General features: G+C 44.0%; 1 protein-coding gene across 3 annotated transcripts in view; it reads right to left on the bottom strand.

Moving 5' to 3' along the window:
• Positions 1-18,548, bottom strand: part of SPAG17 (sperm associated antigen 17) — a 1,712,709-nt gene that overhangs the window by 113,992 nt on the left and 1,580,169 nt on the right. For all 3 annotated transcript variants that reach the window (XM_069635754.1, XM_069635756.1, XM_069635755.1), the window contains 2 exons: positions 9,615-9,811; positions 1,861-1,921 (listed from right to left, as the gene is read on the bottom strand). In XM_069635754.1, coding sequence (XP_069491855.1) covers positions 1,861-1,921; positions 9,615-9,811 — 258 coding nt within the window. The remainder of the gene's footprint in view (positions 1-1,860; positions 1,922-9,614; positions 9,812-18,548) is intronic.

Here is an 18,548-nt window from a genome sequence, read left to right as displayed (position 1 = left end):
TGTATAACACTGGAGACAGTGTAGACAACTTGTACCACACCACGATCAAGGAACCCTATGAATTAGAATGGTATGAGGAGTTATGGGTGGACCTAGCAGGGGATGGTGGGTGTATTTATCTGACCTGTACTCTGGACGAATATGCCCAGAGAGGAGAGAGCCTCAGGTCAGTGTGTAGGGCCTGGATGCCAATAAAGGGAACCCCAGCCTGGGATGAAGCAGTAGCTGAGGCGGAAGAACAGAAACATTTGAAGACCTTGGCATCTTTGTTACTTTAGTAACGAAAGGGGGGAATGTAGGGAAGAAGGTTCCATTTGCCCCCCCTATATTCTTGGTGATGTATATGTTATGCTCATTCAATTGTTGGCAGTACACCCTTGGCCAAAACCCCGATGACGGGTGGGTGGTAGCCATTGAATGACACATAACCAATGCGTTTCGTATGACCCCAGGGACTCCATTTTGTATTAACCACTACTCCATCTTTGGCTAGGCCGCACATGAAACTCTCAGCGGCAAGCCTGCATCTCTCCCCTGTCCAGCGCAGCGCACAGCCAGCCTGACAGCCTCCCTCCCCTTCCCTCCCCTCCCCTCTCCTCCCCTCCCCTCTGCCTGTGCCGCGACGGTTCAGTTCTCACGGAAGCTTGGGCACGGATTGTTGCAAGCAGACACTGTATCTCTCCCTTTACTCTGAGCTCACTGTCCTGTGTGTGACCGGGCCGAAGTCTGGCCCTGGAAACCCATTCAACTCCACTAACCTGCCCCGGCTCCAACAGCCCGCACCTTTGAGAATTACTGTCTGTATGAACCTCTGGCCCCTATCTCTTTGATGTAGCAGTAGTAGGACCCTCGCTCATGGGCCACCCTTGATTGCCCCCTCATATAACTAATCCTGAGCAAACATATATTCACCATGTACTAACAAGTCCTGACACCCTTGTTTGATCCTCGAGGCATCTGATAAATGTACTTCAAAATCATATGTCTAGATAAGGAACCTGGACCACCACACCATTGCCCCTCTGGCCAAGGTCAAGAATGCACGCCTCTCACTACAATTTATGATGACAATGTATTGTGATGTACTTTACATATCATATTAAATCTTGCATGCCCATGATTACTGTGAAACTTAGCGTAGAAAGAATTACAACTGTGTGGACGCAATGGGGCCCTTCAGCCCCTCCCCGATGAGCCCAGCTGCCCCACATGCCTCAACGAGTTCATCCTCAGCCAATCGTGCACCAAGACTACTATACACTGTATAAGGCCCTGCTCAATTGACCCAATGAATTGTGTATCCCGTATAGCACACGTCACAGATGACGCGTTGTGACTTGCCTAAAACAGATTCCATTCACACTAAGAGGCCTGTGTGAGCTCTGCAAAAAGCTTGCATAGGTAGAAGTACCAAAATGGGCATTCTTCATGTTACAAACACACAAAGAAGGACCAGAAGGAAACTTACTGGGTTGTAGACAAACATTTATTGGTAGTCCCTTTTCTATTGTTCATAGAGCAAGTGGCTACCAACGTGGTAAAAAGGCTAGGGTGTTGTAGCCAAAAGGAAAACACATGGATGACACCAGCGCATGATAACACTTTCTGGGCCTGAAAACCAATTGAGGGACAAAATAGGGTGCGTAGGAAGCAGCAGATCCAAATACACTTTCCTTTCATTTTTTTCCTTCCTCCCTACACTAGTCACCAATCTATCAATTTGCTATTAAACACACTTTTTCAATTCTTCATTATTGTATATTTTCATGAGAATATGTCCGTATAACACAAGTCAATGGCAGTGTCTGCACACTCTGCCACTAGCTATATTGCTTACATGAAAAGGCAAGGTTTACTTACCGGCCCAGGTGAGTAAATTAGTCGCAGTCCTGTGCCGGGAGGAGGCTGCTTCACCCGGAACCTGAAAAATGCAACACATACAAGAAAGGAAAAGTAAGTTACAATTTAATGCAAGAGAGCAGGTTGGGAGGACAGATGAAGAGCAGATTTTCTTTCTTTCACATCTGTGGAGGGCTGATTGTCATGGATTGTGCAGGGGGGGCGTGCATCAGGAAATACTGTACATCATGGTCAGAATGAAATGTAGCCCCCCAAAAAAATATATGGCACTTGCTGGCCTGATTTTGATCTAATTATATAGTCTACACTCGAAGCACAAAGAGCCCCAATCAAGCAACCTCATCTCAGCTGGCTTCAATCTGTGTTGGACGCCATCATTCTTTACAGCAATGACTGTGGAGATTCCCTGTTACTAGTGCAAAGGGTCTGGTGGTGGAGGATATTATGATATGGGGTGCTCAGGGGAGAAATACCTTGCTAAGGTGTTCTGGTCTATGCACTTTGCATCTCCCATCAGCTCAGCTTAGTTGTCCCTTCCCCCTACTGCCTTCTACCTGTGTACCCTGCTGCCACCATTGGTGCAGTTTTTCAATGAGGTCTCTACTCCAGGGATGATTGTGGTAATGCTACTGTCTAGATGCCTGTGTGTTCATGTGTGCTGCTGCTGCACTATTTCACAGTCAATTTGTATTAAGTGTCCTCAGAGACAGAGCAGGGACCCAGAAATCTGCCAGGTTCCCTAGGGTAGAAGTAAGGAGTAACAGGCTGGTTAAGTGACGTTTGTGGGAGTTTTAATTTGTGAATGTATGGGAAAGGGTTTGTTTAGGTTATTTCCATGACTAATTTATCCAAGGGGCCTGTGTCTTCCCCATTTCAAGATGGTGGGGGAAGATCCGGCTGCTGATTGGTTCAGGGGAGGAAGACTGAGAGCTCTGAACCTTCGGCACGGTTCTGAACTGTCTTTTGTCTAAAACAGTTTGGGAACTGGTCATGTAGATAAATCCTCTGAAAATATTTGAAGAAACTGAGTATTTAGATATACGAAAACCTTCAGTGTAGATGACTCTTCATGGGACATGTTTGAGATGTTTTGCTGAAGCACTGCAAGAAATATTTCACAGCGTTCCAGGACAGCCACAAGGGAAAACATACCAGCTTATTGTAAAATGTATGATCGCCGCATTGTATAACTAATATTTGAGGTATTCGTATTCAAGGATATATTTATTGCCCCTTTGAAGAAAGCCACGTAGCTAACGGGCTGAGTAGCTTGTGCGCATTCGCGCATTAGATGCGAAACAGCAAGCCATTGCATACACTGGGATACTGATCAAACATCGTGCTCATTCCTCTTTCCCAGCAGGTAAGTCATGCAAAGAGACACTTCCTAGTGCCCAGTCAGTTTAGTTTGGATACAACAATACTAGATCATAGCACTCTCATGTATTAGCAAGGGAATAGTAAAGAACAATGCGCTATGCGTTGGAAGAGCTGAGAATACGAGGGAGCAAATAAATATCAAAGCAATACAAACGTACACATACTTATATATTTTTTAACCTGTAAATAGTTTAAAGAAGGGTTTATAAAGAGTGAAAGAAACGATGACAGAAGACTATTGAAGTTCCAAAATAGTCACCTGGAGCAAGAACTCTCCATTTAAGGGAGCAAGTACAGGGAAAATAGCACTGAAGACTTTAGACTCTTATGAAGGAGATGCACAGGAGATCATTTCTACAGGGGATGTTAATATTTCCATTTGAAATGATGGTGAGCCAGATGACTACAGATGTTAAGTCATTAGGAAACCTTTCTTGAATGGTCTCCAGCATTCTGTAGGATGGAAATGAGCCTATCTCACCCCCCTAGGTGCTTTCAGGTAAGGCGAACATCATATGAGGTGATGTAGTGTACAAGGGAGGAGCAAGCCGCACTATGAGGCAACATGTAGAGACACTGCAGCGCCTAGAAGTAGATGCATGGCCCTACAACATCCATAGTACATGACTCCATATTGTATTAGACCTAAAAAGAATAAGTTGCAGGCTCGCGATGTTCACGTTCCGTGCTCACAAGGCCCAATGTCCGTTCAACAGAATAAATCCACAGAGCTCTGGTCCCACGGAAGTCCACTTCCTCCAGTGTTGCGAATATTTAGTATCTTGCAAAGGAATGCACCCTGCAAGAGCGTGAGACAACACCAGGCTCTGCACTGCACCAATTAATCTCAACTAAACTGCCAGTCGGTCTCTAACCCCAACCCAGCCAGTCTGGAGCCAGCCCTACACCACTGACCTAACAGCCCCACCTTTGTATCCCCCAATGTGTGCACGATACCCCTGGTCAGACACAAATCAAGTGTCTGCAGAAGATCCAAGCATGCGCGTCTCTATTCTTCCAAGCATGAAAACATATCTCTTGTAACACGAGGTACAGGGAGGGATAAATTAGAGAGCAAAACCCTGGGGAGTGGCCTTGAGTGCGGGAACTGCGGTATCAATGTAGCCTTGAATGTGTGGGTCAGCATGATTGTATTTTATCCTCCCTTCCCCCGGCACCATTTCCTGTGCCGCCCAGGTGCCTGCCACAATGATATAATAACCAGGCTTAGCATGTTTAGTTTAGAATGTAACAATGTAATAATGTGTGCCTCGACCTTCACCGCAAGGATGAGCCCAGCTGACCCACGTGGATCTAGACCGACGGGAAATAACTAACCAATTACAGCTTGACATCCCCTTTGGAGCAGGCTCATGTGTAGGGTGCCTCCAATCAGTGGCACCCATTAGTAGTGTATGTGATGATGATCGTGGGGTTTTTAAGCCCTTGTTTGTGGCAGAACGAATCAGGGTGCTCTCGAGCAGCAGTGGCTTTTGCTGATATTTGTATTTTGTACAATTAAACCTTGTTATCCTTGCAACGCTATCTCTTGACCTATTTCGCTAGTGGGTTGACTTTATTCTGGAGTGTGTGTAAAAAGGGACTTGCCTTCATTTGGTGACCCTTATGATGTGATTCCATTGCCCCCGTACTTGCAGAGGAATCCAGGTGGCCTCTCTGGAAGGGCTGTGGCCACCTATGGTGGCCGGTCCCAAAATGCATACGCTCAGTGGCCCTTGCGGGTGCCGTCTTTGCAGAATTCCCGCCTGCTCGTTGAAGCGGGGTACGGCCCCAGGGAGAGGCCCAGGCCTGTTGTGGATTCCCCGTGAACGGAGGCTTTCGGAAGAACGTGAACACCTCAGTATAGCCTGCAAGGGATAAAGTACGGTTGGGGATGTAGCGCAGTATCAAATGGATCAACACGCGGTGAATGGGAGCGAGAGTGTATTTTGGTTTGCTGAATGTAGAAGTTTTTATGGCCATTTTTGCTCATTTATTTTTTAAGGAATATTAAGGATAAGGAAAAAAGAAATACGGGAGCCTCCCCAAGTAAGGGGAGAAGGTGGCGCCATGTTGCACTGTCCCGACCAGTGCGAGAGATAAATACAAGAAGAGAAATAGGAGCTCCATATAATTAGAGAGCTCGGGAAGAGTAGTGGTTGTTGTCTTAGCTTGTTATTTTAGTTTATTTTGTAAGTGTATTTTTTACATGTATGGAGGAGGCCCAGGAGGGGCGCATGTGACGTGTGTGAGAGTATCAGGGGAGCGTGTTGGGCGTGAATGAAGACGCTGAGTGTCTTGTGTGGCTAGGACTTCTGTTTTTCCTCCATGTGCCTCTGTGACCAAGATAACACTTGTGGTGGCGTTTTTCCTTTCAACCGTGATCTACTGCTCTTGACTCCGTAGCACTTGCCTGGAGGCAATCTATCACTACAGCAATCTACTCAACGTGGCCAGAATTGCCAGTAAACACTCAACGTGCTCAGCATTTAAAATCACAACTCCAGCGTGTTATCGCGTGCGCGTTGTGTGTGCGCTGAGTGTCTTGTGTCTGGTGTTCTGGTGGGCGTGGGGAGAGGGAACTTCTTTTCTCTGCCTCCCCCAACCCCCGTAATATATCTGTTATCATTGGGTGTGCCTACCAAAGGTAAGAACAATTAATATTTGTCTCCTCTTTTTAAAGAAATTACACGAAAGAGGACTTTGCGCAGTGCTGCTGTACAAAATAAGTGTCATTCTATGAGAAGTCAAACCAAACATGACCTGTTCAAAAACACCACACATGCCTTACCTCACAAGTGGAAATCACAGCCTTTTTTCATACGGAACTCTCTGCTGTGCATCGCCATTCATCTATATCACTGGACGAGGACCATGAACATTCCTTATCCCAGGCCATAAATAATAACAATTCTTTGTTGAAGCTCATAGTAAACCTGAAACAGGAATCTATGGGTGGAGTACCGACTTTGCCTGAAATAAATAATTTGGAGGACGCTATCGACATCAATGTATCCAATACACCGGATATAACGGTCTTTGCATCACATTCTGATTCCGCCAGAACCAATGAGTCCATCAGCGACAGTGAGGCTTCTAACTCTAATAGTATTTCCTGGAGAAATTAGGTCGGTCTTAAGGCCTATTTTTCTTCATTGGAAACTAAGATTGATCTTCAATCTTGAATAATAATGGAGGAACATCGTGTTAGCAAAACACTTATGCTTAAATTGATCAACCTCACTTCAACTTCTATAAAGAATACGCAGCAGGAAACTACTAATGATACGTCTAGATCATTGGGCGTTGTCATCAGCCCGTCACGTTGTTCAGCAAAGAGGTTGATTTATAAGAACGGGCATAAGGAAATAAAGCCACCTTTACCTCTTGAGATGAATAAGAAAATGTCCTCAGTGGGTTGGGATTTTGAGGAAATGCACATCCCCCACCTACGGAACTAAAAAATGTCCTAAAAAATAAGTGCCAACCACAGATTCCATATTTGCTACCCGTACCACCAAAGCCTGTGGACGCAATAACTAAGGCCAAACAAAACACCGCTCACGGAGTGAAGAATGACTGCTGTTGCAAAGGCACACTGATAAAAAATTAGCTCCAGGTGCTACTATCCGTCGGGCATACCTGCAGGGCCCTCCGAAAATAGGGGGGAAAAGCCTGCTTGAGAATTTGCATTTAATGAACATCCACCCTAAAAAAGAGTAGACAAACAGGGGAGTTGACGCTTCTCCATCTGAACTGTCCACTCCCGTAGTTAGATTTGAAAGGAGTGAGCAGGCGAAGATACAAATGAATCATACGATTTTACAGTCTGCGGAGCCTAAGACTATTTGACCTATTATACACCCTAACGCCCCAAAGTATAACCGCGTTTGAACCATCAACAATAGGCTGAGCTGAGTTAGGTAGCTGTAACAACAAAGTTGGATACATTTGACGCCACCTTTGGGCATAGTTCCTTATTGCTCATCGGGGTGCTCCGCAAGTTGTAGCGTGCAGTACTGGGGGAAGGCATTATGAGGGTTGAGCAAACAAAATAATGAAAAGATAGATTATCACTGGTAGAAAGTAGCCTTTTAATTCGGCGCCCCTGCACCAACTGCACTTTAGATCTCAACGTATTGCGTGGTAACCTGCTTTGATAAAGCAGCGTCTCCCAGCAGCAGCTTCTTGTGTGGCTGTGAAATCCGTCCTCCGGGAACAAAGTGCCACAGCAAACACAATTGACGATAAATGTCGTCTAAACAGATGCAGAAGTGGGTGGCAAAAGACCCCACTAGACAAATCAAGGAATGACTTGCATAAGTTGATGCTGGGCTCTATCTGTCAACAGAGAAGTTAAGGAAAGAAGCCTTGAAATAATGGCATGAATCTCTGCTAGCGGGACATCTTGGATTTAGAAAGACAGTAGGTAGTGAGACGTAACATTTGGTGAGAACACATGTGTACAGACATCATAAACTTTGTTAAGAATTTAGAGATTTGTGCTTGGGCCAACACCGAAAGAAAGAGGTCAGCCAGATTATTGATTCCTTTACCCATTGCACCTAGACTGTGGCCCATGGTATCGATGGATTTTATTATTGATTTATCTCCATACAAAGACTGTTCATCTATTTTGGTAGCGGAGAACGTTTGGACGAAGGCAGGGCACTTTATTCTGATCAAAGGGTGAGTGACTGCAAGTAGCCTTGCACAGGGTTTTTGGAAGATGTGATTAAGTCTTCGCAGCCTACCTTCTCAGGTGCTGCCAGATAGGGGGACACAATTTGTTTCGCAGTTTTCAAAAGCATTTTGTAAGGTATAGAAATGTATCTGATCACTGCTTATCAACCAGAACTCAATGAGAAAACTGAGAGGGTGAATCAGGAGATGGAAAAATATCTGTGATATTCGAAGGCTAAAGAAGGTTGGGAAGATTTGATTTGTTTCAGAGTTCTGTTAGAATTATTCTACAAAGAATTCCATTTCCATGTCTTTTCTATTGTAATCAGGAATATCAATCTTACTTCATCCGGAGAGTAAAGGAGGTAGAATTGCAGGTCCCAGATGTAGAAAGGCATCTGCAATCTATGAAGGAGAACTTGCAAGGAGCAGTACAGGCCTTGTAGCAAAGTAAACAACATTATAAGAGGTTTGCAGATAGCTAAAGACGTTCATCTCTTAGATATAGGTAAGGAGACTCAGTCTGTTTGTCCACCAAGAATATTGAATTCTAAGTTCAGTGCCCGTTTCATTGGGCCATTTATGATTGAGAAGATTATGGGCCCAGTAACAGTAAGCAAAGATTTTCTCATAGTTTGTAGATGCATCACTGTACACACTTTGAACAAGTTAGCTACAGGTTAGAAAGAAAACAGTTGCACTGCAACAAGTGCAGTTTCCAAAACTTCTTAAAAGGTACATGAAAAAGGATAAAAAGTAAGGGATACTAAAAACGAATAAATCCAGCGGATCGGAGAATAAAGTAAAAATGTGTATCTAACCTCATGCAATCTAAAAACACATTGAGGGCCCAATTAGTAGTTTGACAGCAGTAGTAAGTAGTGTCACATGCACATTGCTGGATTAACCCATGCAGAGGCCCCTAGGCAGATGAAATGTTGGGGCCACTCCCTTGCAAATGATCTCCTAATAAGTTTTTAGTTTTCTGCAGCGCTTTATTTTGATCAGTTGTTGCAGGGCCCCTAAAAGGAGTGGGGCCAAAAGGCTGGTGCCTACTTGGCCTAAGGGTTAATCCGGCACTGCACATGCACACATACCCCATGTCCCAAATGCACTCAAATGGGCCCCAAAATTGATAACTTCTGAATCCACAAGACTCTAAATAATGCAAGGCCTTACTGTTACTCCATATGGGAGCGGTAATACATGTTTTAAGTATTATTGGAGGCAATACTTCCAAACTCAAAATGAAGCCCACAGATACATTCAGAAATTTGAAAAAGGAAATAAAGTGCACACATAATTATCCAGTGACCTACATCCTTCTGCCAGGGAAACAGAAAAGAACATGATGGTGGCAACCGTTTGGGATTGAAAGTGGTGAGCCTGAAAGCGGGTGGAGTCTGTGGTGAGAGTCGCACATTCTCAGAACCCTTGTCTAGGTTGCAAACTTTGTGTGCCTAGAGTCCTAAGCTACCCCTCACTGATTACACCAAACAAGGCTGAAACAGCTTTCGGGTTGCTTGTGTGTTGGGGGGAGGTAGCACCAAATCTGATTTACAAAGTATGTTTCCTCTACTTTGTTGGCATGAAAGGCTTCCCAGAGGAAATGTCAGTGGTTATGATTAAGTCAAAGCTTTCCCATCCATCACTCTTCAGTGGAACTAAAACATAACCATGTGAGCCCCTACCTGCACATGTCCACGCCAACGTTCATCATGGTGACAGTTGCGGTGTAGGTGTAGCCCTCTCGCAGGATGCCGAAGTCCACCTCTGCTGGCAGCAGGTGGAAGCCCGCTGGTAAGGGCTTCTCGCTGATGTTCAGTGATGCCCCAGCCACAGAGGACGTCTTCACTTTTCGCTTCACAGGACTTTCAACTTCCACAAACTGGATGCGACACAACCACCAAAAAAGGTGCAAACGTGTACAGGTCAGACAAGCCGAAGAGAGCAAAGTGAGCATTAAGAAACCAATGAATACAGTTAAACAACTAGGTCAAGTTGCAACCCCTTAAAAAGAAAATATTGAAGTACATCAAATTAGCAAATCTGACAGTGTATTAAACGGGGGTGATTAGTTAATGCTCCCACCCATGCTGCCCGCACTTACTGCATATTTAGTTCAACTCTGGTAGGTTTAAACTAACAAGACGTCCATTATTTAAGCAGCCCTAATTCTGCTTCCTCTATTATTCGCGGTTACGAATACCAGCATTGGCTAAGTCCAATGAGCAAACTCCTTGATGGGGAAAAACATGCTCATACTTGCAGACATACAGGAAGTATGCTTTTATATTGCACACCTTAACATTGTAAGGAGACATTATGCCACATTAGTGCCCCAGTGACTGATGGGGCACTCTAATTTGGCTACTCTCTCAGCTCCATTTCCTGATAGAGCACAGAGTTTATGCAAAGTGCAATTCTCCCCGGGCCTTCACTTACCTGTCTGATGCTCTGCTCCAGTGCCATTCGCCCGCTGCTGCGCCGCCTGCCCTCCCTGCTCTGGTATGCTAAACAAACACTGCCACCACCACACACCTTTCTCCTGCTATCTTCCGGACATCGCTGGCACATAGGGTCACACTGGTGATGTTCTGACAGGTCTGCCCCCACTTCCTGCTAAGATCTACGATTAGTACCCCGGGGCCACTGTGGCATATGCTGCCTGCCGGGGTGTGTGGATGCCATCTTCTGTCACAGGGTATTGTAGGATGATACCTGAGAGAATGTTTGCCTGGAGGTATTCAGCTTTGCACTATATCATTCTCATAACAGCTGCACATGCTATTCTCTAAGGTAGAGCTAGTAATGACTTAAATGACTAATGATACACAGAGCCTCTTTAACATTTTCAATGAGAAGATGTTTTGGCTGACTGGTTGTCACTAACAGATTGACCAAGATCCACCACTCTGGCTGATGTGTCTGCAAAACCCAAACCAATGCTGAACATCCATCAATTATCCTTAATACAAGCTACTACTTGGTGGAACAATACCCCATTAGAACTAAATTAAATGAGCGACCGATTCCAAGTCTTAAAACCTTTCTTATTCAGTTTCTGTGATGGTTCGTGGAATACACGAACCTTGGGATAATGGGCAAGAGGTACGGCGGCCATTTTACTCATCCAACATGGAGAATCACATTGCGGCATGTAACGGTATAGCCGTTACTTCACATGAGGAAGAGGCTGTAGCCACACCCCCAGACTGGCGAGCAGTACTTCCGTATTCAGCACCCGCACATCGGTGCGTTGCTACTCTCATTCCAGAGTCCAGCCGCGCTTTGCAGACGTAAGTACGCATTCGTACTCGCTGCATTTCCACTTCTTTCCTTGTTAGTATAAGTACTAAGTTGGCTATCCTGTGTCGGTTTCTCCGCTCCCACTGGTTGTTGAAACTCCCTTTACCGTTCGCTTTAGGCCATCATCAGATCACGGCTCCGATCCTCCGCCTTCTTCTCCGCCTTCTGTGGAATCAGAGGAGTTCTTGTGTTTACGAGGCTATCCTTCTTCCAGGGATATTAGGACGCAGGTCTTGGTACGATCTTTAATATAGAGTCAGATTTCCTTCATTGTTAATTCTCTTGCTTTACCCCGTATTTTTCCATTCATCACAATCTCCTTTCTTAAGGATTCATTCATCTCTCAACACGGACCATTACGCTACCTACTTCCTCCCAGTACTAGCAGGGGCTTAGTCTCACCAGAGTCTCCTTCGGGTGGTAAGCTTAAGTGACATTCCATCTCAGTTAACAGGATCAGGATTGGGAGGGGAAAGATTAAGTCTAATTTTCATTCTTTACACTCTGATAGGCTTTGCAACTATTCCCCCTGTTTTCTCCAAAACTGCCATCCAGGAACTCAACCCTCCGGTCTTCCGGGCCTGATTTAGGTGTTTCTAGGGTAAGCCTTTTAGAAATCAGCCAACATATTCTCTTTGGGTCTAACATCTATCCTTCATGTCATTAATCCCTCTCTGTGTCTACTTGCACCTAGCGCCTATAGATCTTGGAGGAGATTAGGAAGTTCAACCGAAGGGGCTGATTATTATCAACCGGAAACATCTCCAGGGAGCAGTCCTCAGGAAACTACCCTCTCTAGCAGCCCTTCACAGGGTTTTTTCCCCATGAGGGGTTTTCCCTGGAGGCTCCACCACTCTCGGACTCTCCGAAGTCGGATTGTGGAGGGGCTTCTAGGTATTTTCCCATTACTTCAAAAGATTACAGAACCATCAATCCCAAAGAAGAGAGAGGTAGGAGTTTTGTTTGTCTGTATTGGAGTCGGAGTGGATGTAATGATTTTGAAATATCACAGTTGCTGTGCTCTTCACCGGAACGTCTGCCAGTGAAAATTACCACAACGGTATGTAAGTGGTTAATCTGTGCTGAAGAAATGCCACACCAACAATTCATAGTTAAGATGAAGGGTACTTTAAAATGCTCTATAAAATGATCTTCTTTGTTAATGCTTTCAAGGAGAGCGATATTGAGTACAAATTATGTGACGATAAAAGTAACTTAAAGAAAGGAAAATTGCCAGAAAAATCCTTTTATCCGGTGTGATAAGGATGTGCATCACACGCGATCAGTGAGAAGACCCTGTCTGGAAAAAAAGGGGAATACCACACTTCAATCTCATTCGCTCCCCATCCATAAACTATCATGAATCAAAAGATCCACCTCCATCCGCTTTGCCAGTGGTGGATATTCATAGAGACGTTGCATCTATTGCCTGCAATTCACTTCTAATATATTCTTGGATTTTCTGCCCAGAAATTAGGTGGTTGGGGATCAATGCTTGCAAGTGATCATTCAGCCTCAATTGATGATATTAAAGTGGTTCTCCTTGAAGGAACAACTCAAGTTTTCATTAATGACATGCCTGAAAGAAGCATTGAAATGCAGAGCAAAACAGGTCAAACGGGGTTTGCATCCAGCTAAAGAAATGCGTTCATACCTTTATTTATTAAAATGTTTCCTGATAAATGTATAGATTGTCAAATATATGTAGCTTACCCACCAAAGAAAGGTGTTTGTACTTTAAACTGGAATAGCAAGGTGACAAGAAGTTCAACATTTGAGTGCATCAGCAATGCTGCAATGTAAGGATCTGATGCAGGACAGGGTTGGGGCTCTCTGCGGATTTCTGTTTTTCTTGGAGATCCTAAACCACGGAAGTATAGTTGGGCAGTTGTAGGTGGTCAGAGGTAGGGAATCCCTAACATAGCTATGTGCAGAGGATGCCCAAGTACCTGCATAGAAAGCCATAGAAATGGAGATTTGTTCGGATGTTTGGGGATCACAGAGCTGTACTGCGTATTGCATGGGGATTAAGGATGTCATTTAAAGCCATCAGGCCATCAATATGTTAATTGGTATTCGAATGACTATTCAATAACCGCATCAAAGTATGGTACAGGAGATGGGAATTATTATTTGGATATAAGCTATTTGAAATGGTCCTTTACTTTGAACATGTTGTGTTTCATTTTTAGTGCCAAGTGAATTGTGAGCCAGTTCTGTTGGACCTTCATCTATAAAAGGTCCTAAAATGGATGCTGTTAATTGTCGGATGGTGAGTAGAAATTGCTTTATTTAGGTATTGTCGGCAAGTGCTGTAGGGTTGTGATGTAATTAGCAATGAGCAGGGTGAACATCTATGAGGCTACTAGTACAGAGTGAAATATTACTATAATTGAAGTGGCATAAAACAGTCTGTTTGTTCATACCCATAACTACTCTTGCAACAAGTTGCAAGATCTTTCACAGTCTGACAAGGAATTAGTCAGGGGTGCCAAAGCCCATGGTATAATTGTCCAGGTTTCCCTGCAACATGCAGGCCAGGTGTATCTTTTCAGAGAAGTGGCTTTATCCTCTGTAATACTGCAGTGAGAATCCCATGTGTGTAGACCATTTCAGGTCTCTACTCTTCTAGATTTAGTATGGAGTTACAGTTTAACATTTCATCAGATAAAAATAATACCAAAGGAAAATGCCTTACACAGCACACCTTATCACTGCAGATGTTTAGAAGGTTCAGAGACGTTAAGAAAGAGTATTGTTGATACTCTTTTTTAACGTCTCTGAACCTTCTAAATGTCTTCAGTGATAAGGTGTGCAGTGTAAGGAATTTTTCTTTGGTATTTTTTGCTCCCTTTTTAGGGAGTGGCACATACATTACACTAGCACCCGACACTTTTTGACATTTGGTAATGCCATCTAAACATGCTACCACTTTAGCCTTTAGCTAAGAGGAGGCATCCTGTATTCTCTTATTAATAAAATATATTGACAAAGATAACCCTACATTAGACAAGCCAGATAGGATAGTCTTCAAAATGGAAAAGTAAAATAGGCGTGAGATTTCACCACAACTTCACGCCTCAACTTCAGCACAGCATTATAAATCCCAGAGCATTACGAGGGTCCCCAGAATATATCTTCGCCAAACACTTTGCAAAGATAATGACAAATTTGTGAAAAAGATTGGAGCAAATTCTTAATAAATGTCCCTGGATCTCATCCGTCTCACAATTGAGGAATTGGCTAAATCTTTGTCCACCATTGAAAATAAAATCTCTGAACTATAAGGAACAACTTCTGACATTTCAATCTAGGGAGGAACTTAATAAAGTGCTTGAAAATATAAATGGTGAATTGGAATCATACCGCAAGGACATAGAACACCACAAGATAAGGACGTTTAGGCATGACACCTTGGACTACTCAAAGGACTTTGTATATACCTGGCAGAAATGATACCAATCTAATAGATTTAGCACTTTGAGAGTGCCACACAAGAATAACTCTGCAAGTAGTGAATACAGCAGTGATGGGACTTTACTTTTGCCTTATGCATCAATCTGTTCAAATTGATAGGTAAGATAGAGTTGAATTGTTTTCTACACAACATGAGCAGGAAGAGTGATCAGCCCCATTTGATTACCTGCAGATGAGACCTAAGAGTACCTCCCACCCACATAAATAACAAAGCTACTGATATTTTTAAGACTAAGACTATTAGTGATCTACATGCCATTCAATACCATCAAACTAAATGATATAATCTTAGGAGGTACCAAACATGGTTCATCAAAGAATTATCTGAAGATAATTCTATAACCATGAAACCGGCAGATACGAGTGGCGCCTTGGTTATTATGGACAAAGATTTCTATAATTCCAGCTGCCTTGAACTACTCAATGATTGCTCCACATACATTGTACTAGATGATGATCCCACCATCGCTACTACTGCATTGATACATGATACACTAGAGAAAGCATCTGAGTTGGAGTGGATATCATCTAAAACTAAAGACCATCTTACCCAGAAATTCCCAATAACAGAAGTATTCTATCCACTCCCCAGAATTCATAAGAATTGCGGGGACTGGAAGGATCTTTGATCCCCTGGCCAAATACTTGGGTCAGATTCTACAACCCCTAGTACAACAAATAACCACATATATTTAAGAGACACCTCACATTTTCTAATCATAGAGTGTACTACAACTACCCCAGTCTGATTACATTTTATTTTCACTCCAGTTGCAGATTCTCTACATGTCCATCCCAACTTTTTTCGTTGTAATAGTGCATTTTACCGGCAGAGCGCGGATACATTGATGGGCTCAGCCATGGCGCCAGTCTACGCTAACATTTTTATGAATCATTTTGAGACCACACACATCCTTAATAATCATCTCTGGTCGTCAATGTTACATAGATGATATTTTTGGGATAGCTATAAATCAGAAATACTGGAGTTTGTGGAGTCCTTGAATAATATCCACCCACATATAAAATTCACAGTGGAGGTCGGTGAGCCAGACATTCAAATCCTAGGTGTGATGGTAACAGCGATTAACAATGCTCTGGTAACTATTGTGAGGGGTCTGAAATGAGAGGCGGACACAAAATTGTAACATTTTTATCTTTAGACATCTTTATTAAAATAAAAGGGTTGGATAAACGCCTCTCTGTCCCTATCATAAAGGGAGAGTTTCACTACCTAGTAAACTAAAACTAAAGAGCAGTCTGTGTCTAGTCATCAAAACATATAAACTGTCCTTGTGTCCAAAACATACTAATCTGACCTGCACACTAGAAATGAACAAGGGTGCAAGGAAATGTCTCTAACGTATACTGGCAAAAAGTGTTTAAAATTAAAGTAAGTAGATACCTTCAACAGAAACAGTCTTTTCCAAGGAGAAACCCTTGAATCCAGAGGATAGGCCCCTTCCCATGAATATGCTATTTTAATCATCTTGCCTTTTTAACTGCTTTCCATGTATGTTAGCACTTGCAGAGGGTGTTTGGCCTCTATCCAACGCGAGGCTTGGCTCAGGTGTGCAGGTCTTTCTTTTCAATTCCGACACGCAAGTCAGTGGGGCAGTCTGCCCTCACTTTTTAGTGGAGCTTAAGGCTCCTCAGTCCAGGCAACACTTTGGATTGCAAGGTACGGCTTCTAGCAGTACGCAAAATCTTTTACTTTCCATTTTTGCATTACTTGCTCATGCGTTTTAGTTTCCTTTTAAGCACCGGCTCCCCGGGCTGCAGCGTTTGACTGGGCACCACTCACATGCATGCACGCTACTCCATAATTATTGTGTTATTTTAATCGTCCTTTTTAACTGCTTTCCTTGTATGTTAGGCAATTGCAGAGGGTGCCTGGCTTCTATACGACACTGAGACTCGGCTCGGATGTGCAGGTCTTTCGTTCTTTTCAATTCTGAAACGCAAACCAGTGGGGCAGTCTGCCTTCACTTTTTACTTGTAGTGGGAGCGGGTTGGCTCCGATATACTGATCTTTAGAATATGTGTTGCATTAGCAGACAGCGCAGCGGTTCAGTGCTGCGGGAGAGAGCACGTTGCACCAAAGTTATGCCCGTCTGGGTCCGTCCAGGCTAAGGACAGGCCTAGCGGGTCGCGGGATAAGTATTACTCTCGGCACTCCCTACTTAAATTACAACCTTTAGGAACTGTTCTGCCCCTTCATTTTGCTGCTACTCTGTCTGGACATGACCCTGCTGCATGTACGGATGACAGCCTATTGCACTCCTTTCTTGTGAATATGCAGTCACTGCCTGCTCATGCAATGTTTATCTATGATCTCTTGTCGGCAGGATCATTGGATGTAGGATTCATGACAGAAACATGGCTGTCAGAGGTGTCTGGCCCAGCTCTTGCGCAGAACCTCCCAGCCGACTATAACATTATCCATTTGGATCGTGCATCGCCCCACCATGGTGGGGGGGTTGCAGTCATCTTCAGAACTACTCTTCAGTTTCTGGCGATCCTGTTGGATCACACATTGCAGATGGAAGCATTATTAGTATGTTATACGGCATCGGCTTCTACGCTCTGGCATTTCTTATTGATATATTGGGCCCCTGGTCCATTTGCAACTTTTCAGAACCCATTTTTAGACCTGGTGGCAGCTCTTCAAAACGAATCTGCAAACCGGGTTGTGCTGAGAGACTTTAATTTGAGATTGAATTGCCCTCTTTTTCCAGATCTATGCCAGGTCTGTAAGGCACTGTTGGATTTAGGTCTCCACCAACACATTTCTGAGCCCACTCATGCCCAGGGGGATCCCGGACCAGGTTTGTTCAGCGGTTGACAGTATTACTGTCCCCGTGGTCAAGCAAGTAATATGGTCAGACCATAGCCTTATCTCTTGTAAGGTGGCTTGCAGTGCCTACTGAAGCACTTCCAGTACCTTTCCGGAGGTGTGACTGGCGCTTGGTCAATTCTCAAGACCTATTGTTATTGGTATTGGACAAATGTAGGTGTCTTGGTAACATTGATTTTTCATCCCTTAAAGAGGTGGCCGACCAAGTATCCCCTCTGAAACTGGTGCAAGCTCGGAGGGCCCCTCCCGAGCCATGGTTCAGTGACCAACTGAAATCGTCCCGCCTGCTTGTGAGACAGGCAGAGCGGAAATGGTGATATTCTTAAGGCCTGGCTGAGAAGGCCTATCTGCGATCAATCACCAAAAGTTATCATCAAGATATTTTGGTGGCCAAACAGATGTTCTTTACTCAGAAGGTAGAGAGTGCCTTGAATCAATCCAGGGAACTCTTCTCAGTGGTGAGATCTTTCTCATCGCCCTCCCATCTCTCTTCCGGGGTCCAGCCCTCGCAGGCATTATGTGACTCTCTTTCTGATTTTCTCATCTCTAAAATAGAAATAATTCAGGAAACCATTACTTTGAGGAGGACATGCTGTGTGACCTCTCCGTTTTCTACAACTACCGAGACTGTCACACAGGCATGGCCAGAATTCCTTATCTTCTCTGGCGATGAGGTTGATCAGGCCGTTTGTCGACTCAAATCAGCCTGCCCCTCAGATCCAATTCCTTTGGTCACACTTAGGGCAATCATGCCGGACCTGTTGCCCTTGGTTACTGACTCTGTGAATCATGCCCGTCAGTCAGGTCTGATTCGCACAGAATTGAAACAAGTGACAGTCATCCCCCTACTGAAGAAACCTTCACTGGATACCACAGTACTTGTTGATATTCGGCCTATCTCCTGCCTTCCTTTTTCTATGAAGTTACTTGAATCACCTTCTTTCTTCCTATCTGGAATCATCCTCATTTTTTTACCTGTTTC

Source organism: Ambystoma mexicanum, chromosome 7p, assembly GCF_040938575.1.
Source record: "Ambystoma mexicanum isolate Mex_15411 chromosome 7p, UKY_AmexF1_1, whole genome shotgun sequence".
Taxonomy (NCBI): Eukaryota; Metazoa; Chordata; class Amphibia; order Caudata; family Ambystomatidae; genus Ambystoma; species Ambystoma mexicanum.
The sequence above is the reverse complement of the archived record's forward strand: the minus strand, read 5'-3'. Positions and strand labels throughout refer to the sequence as shown.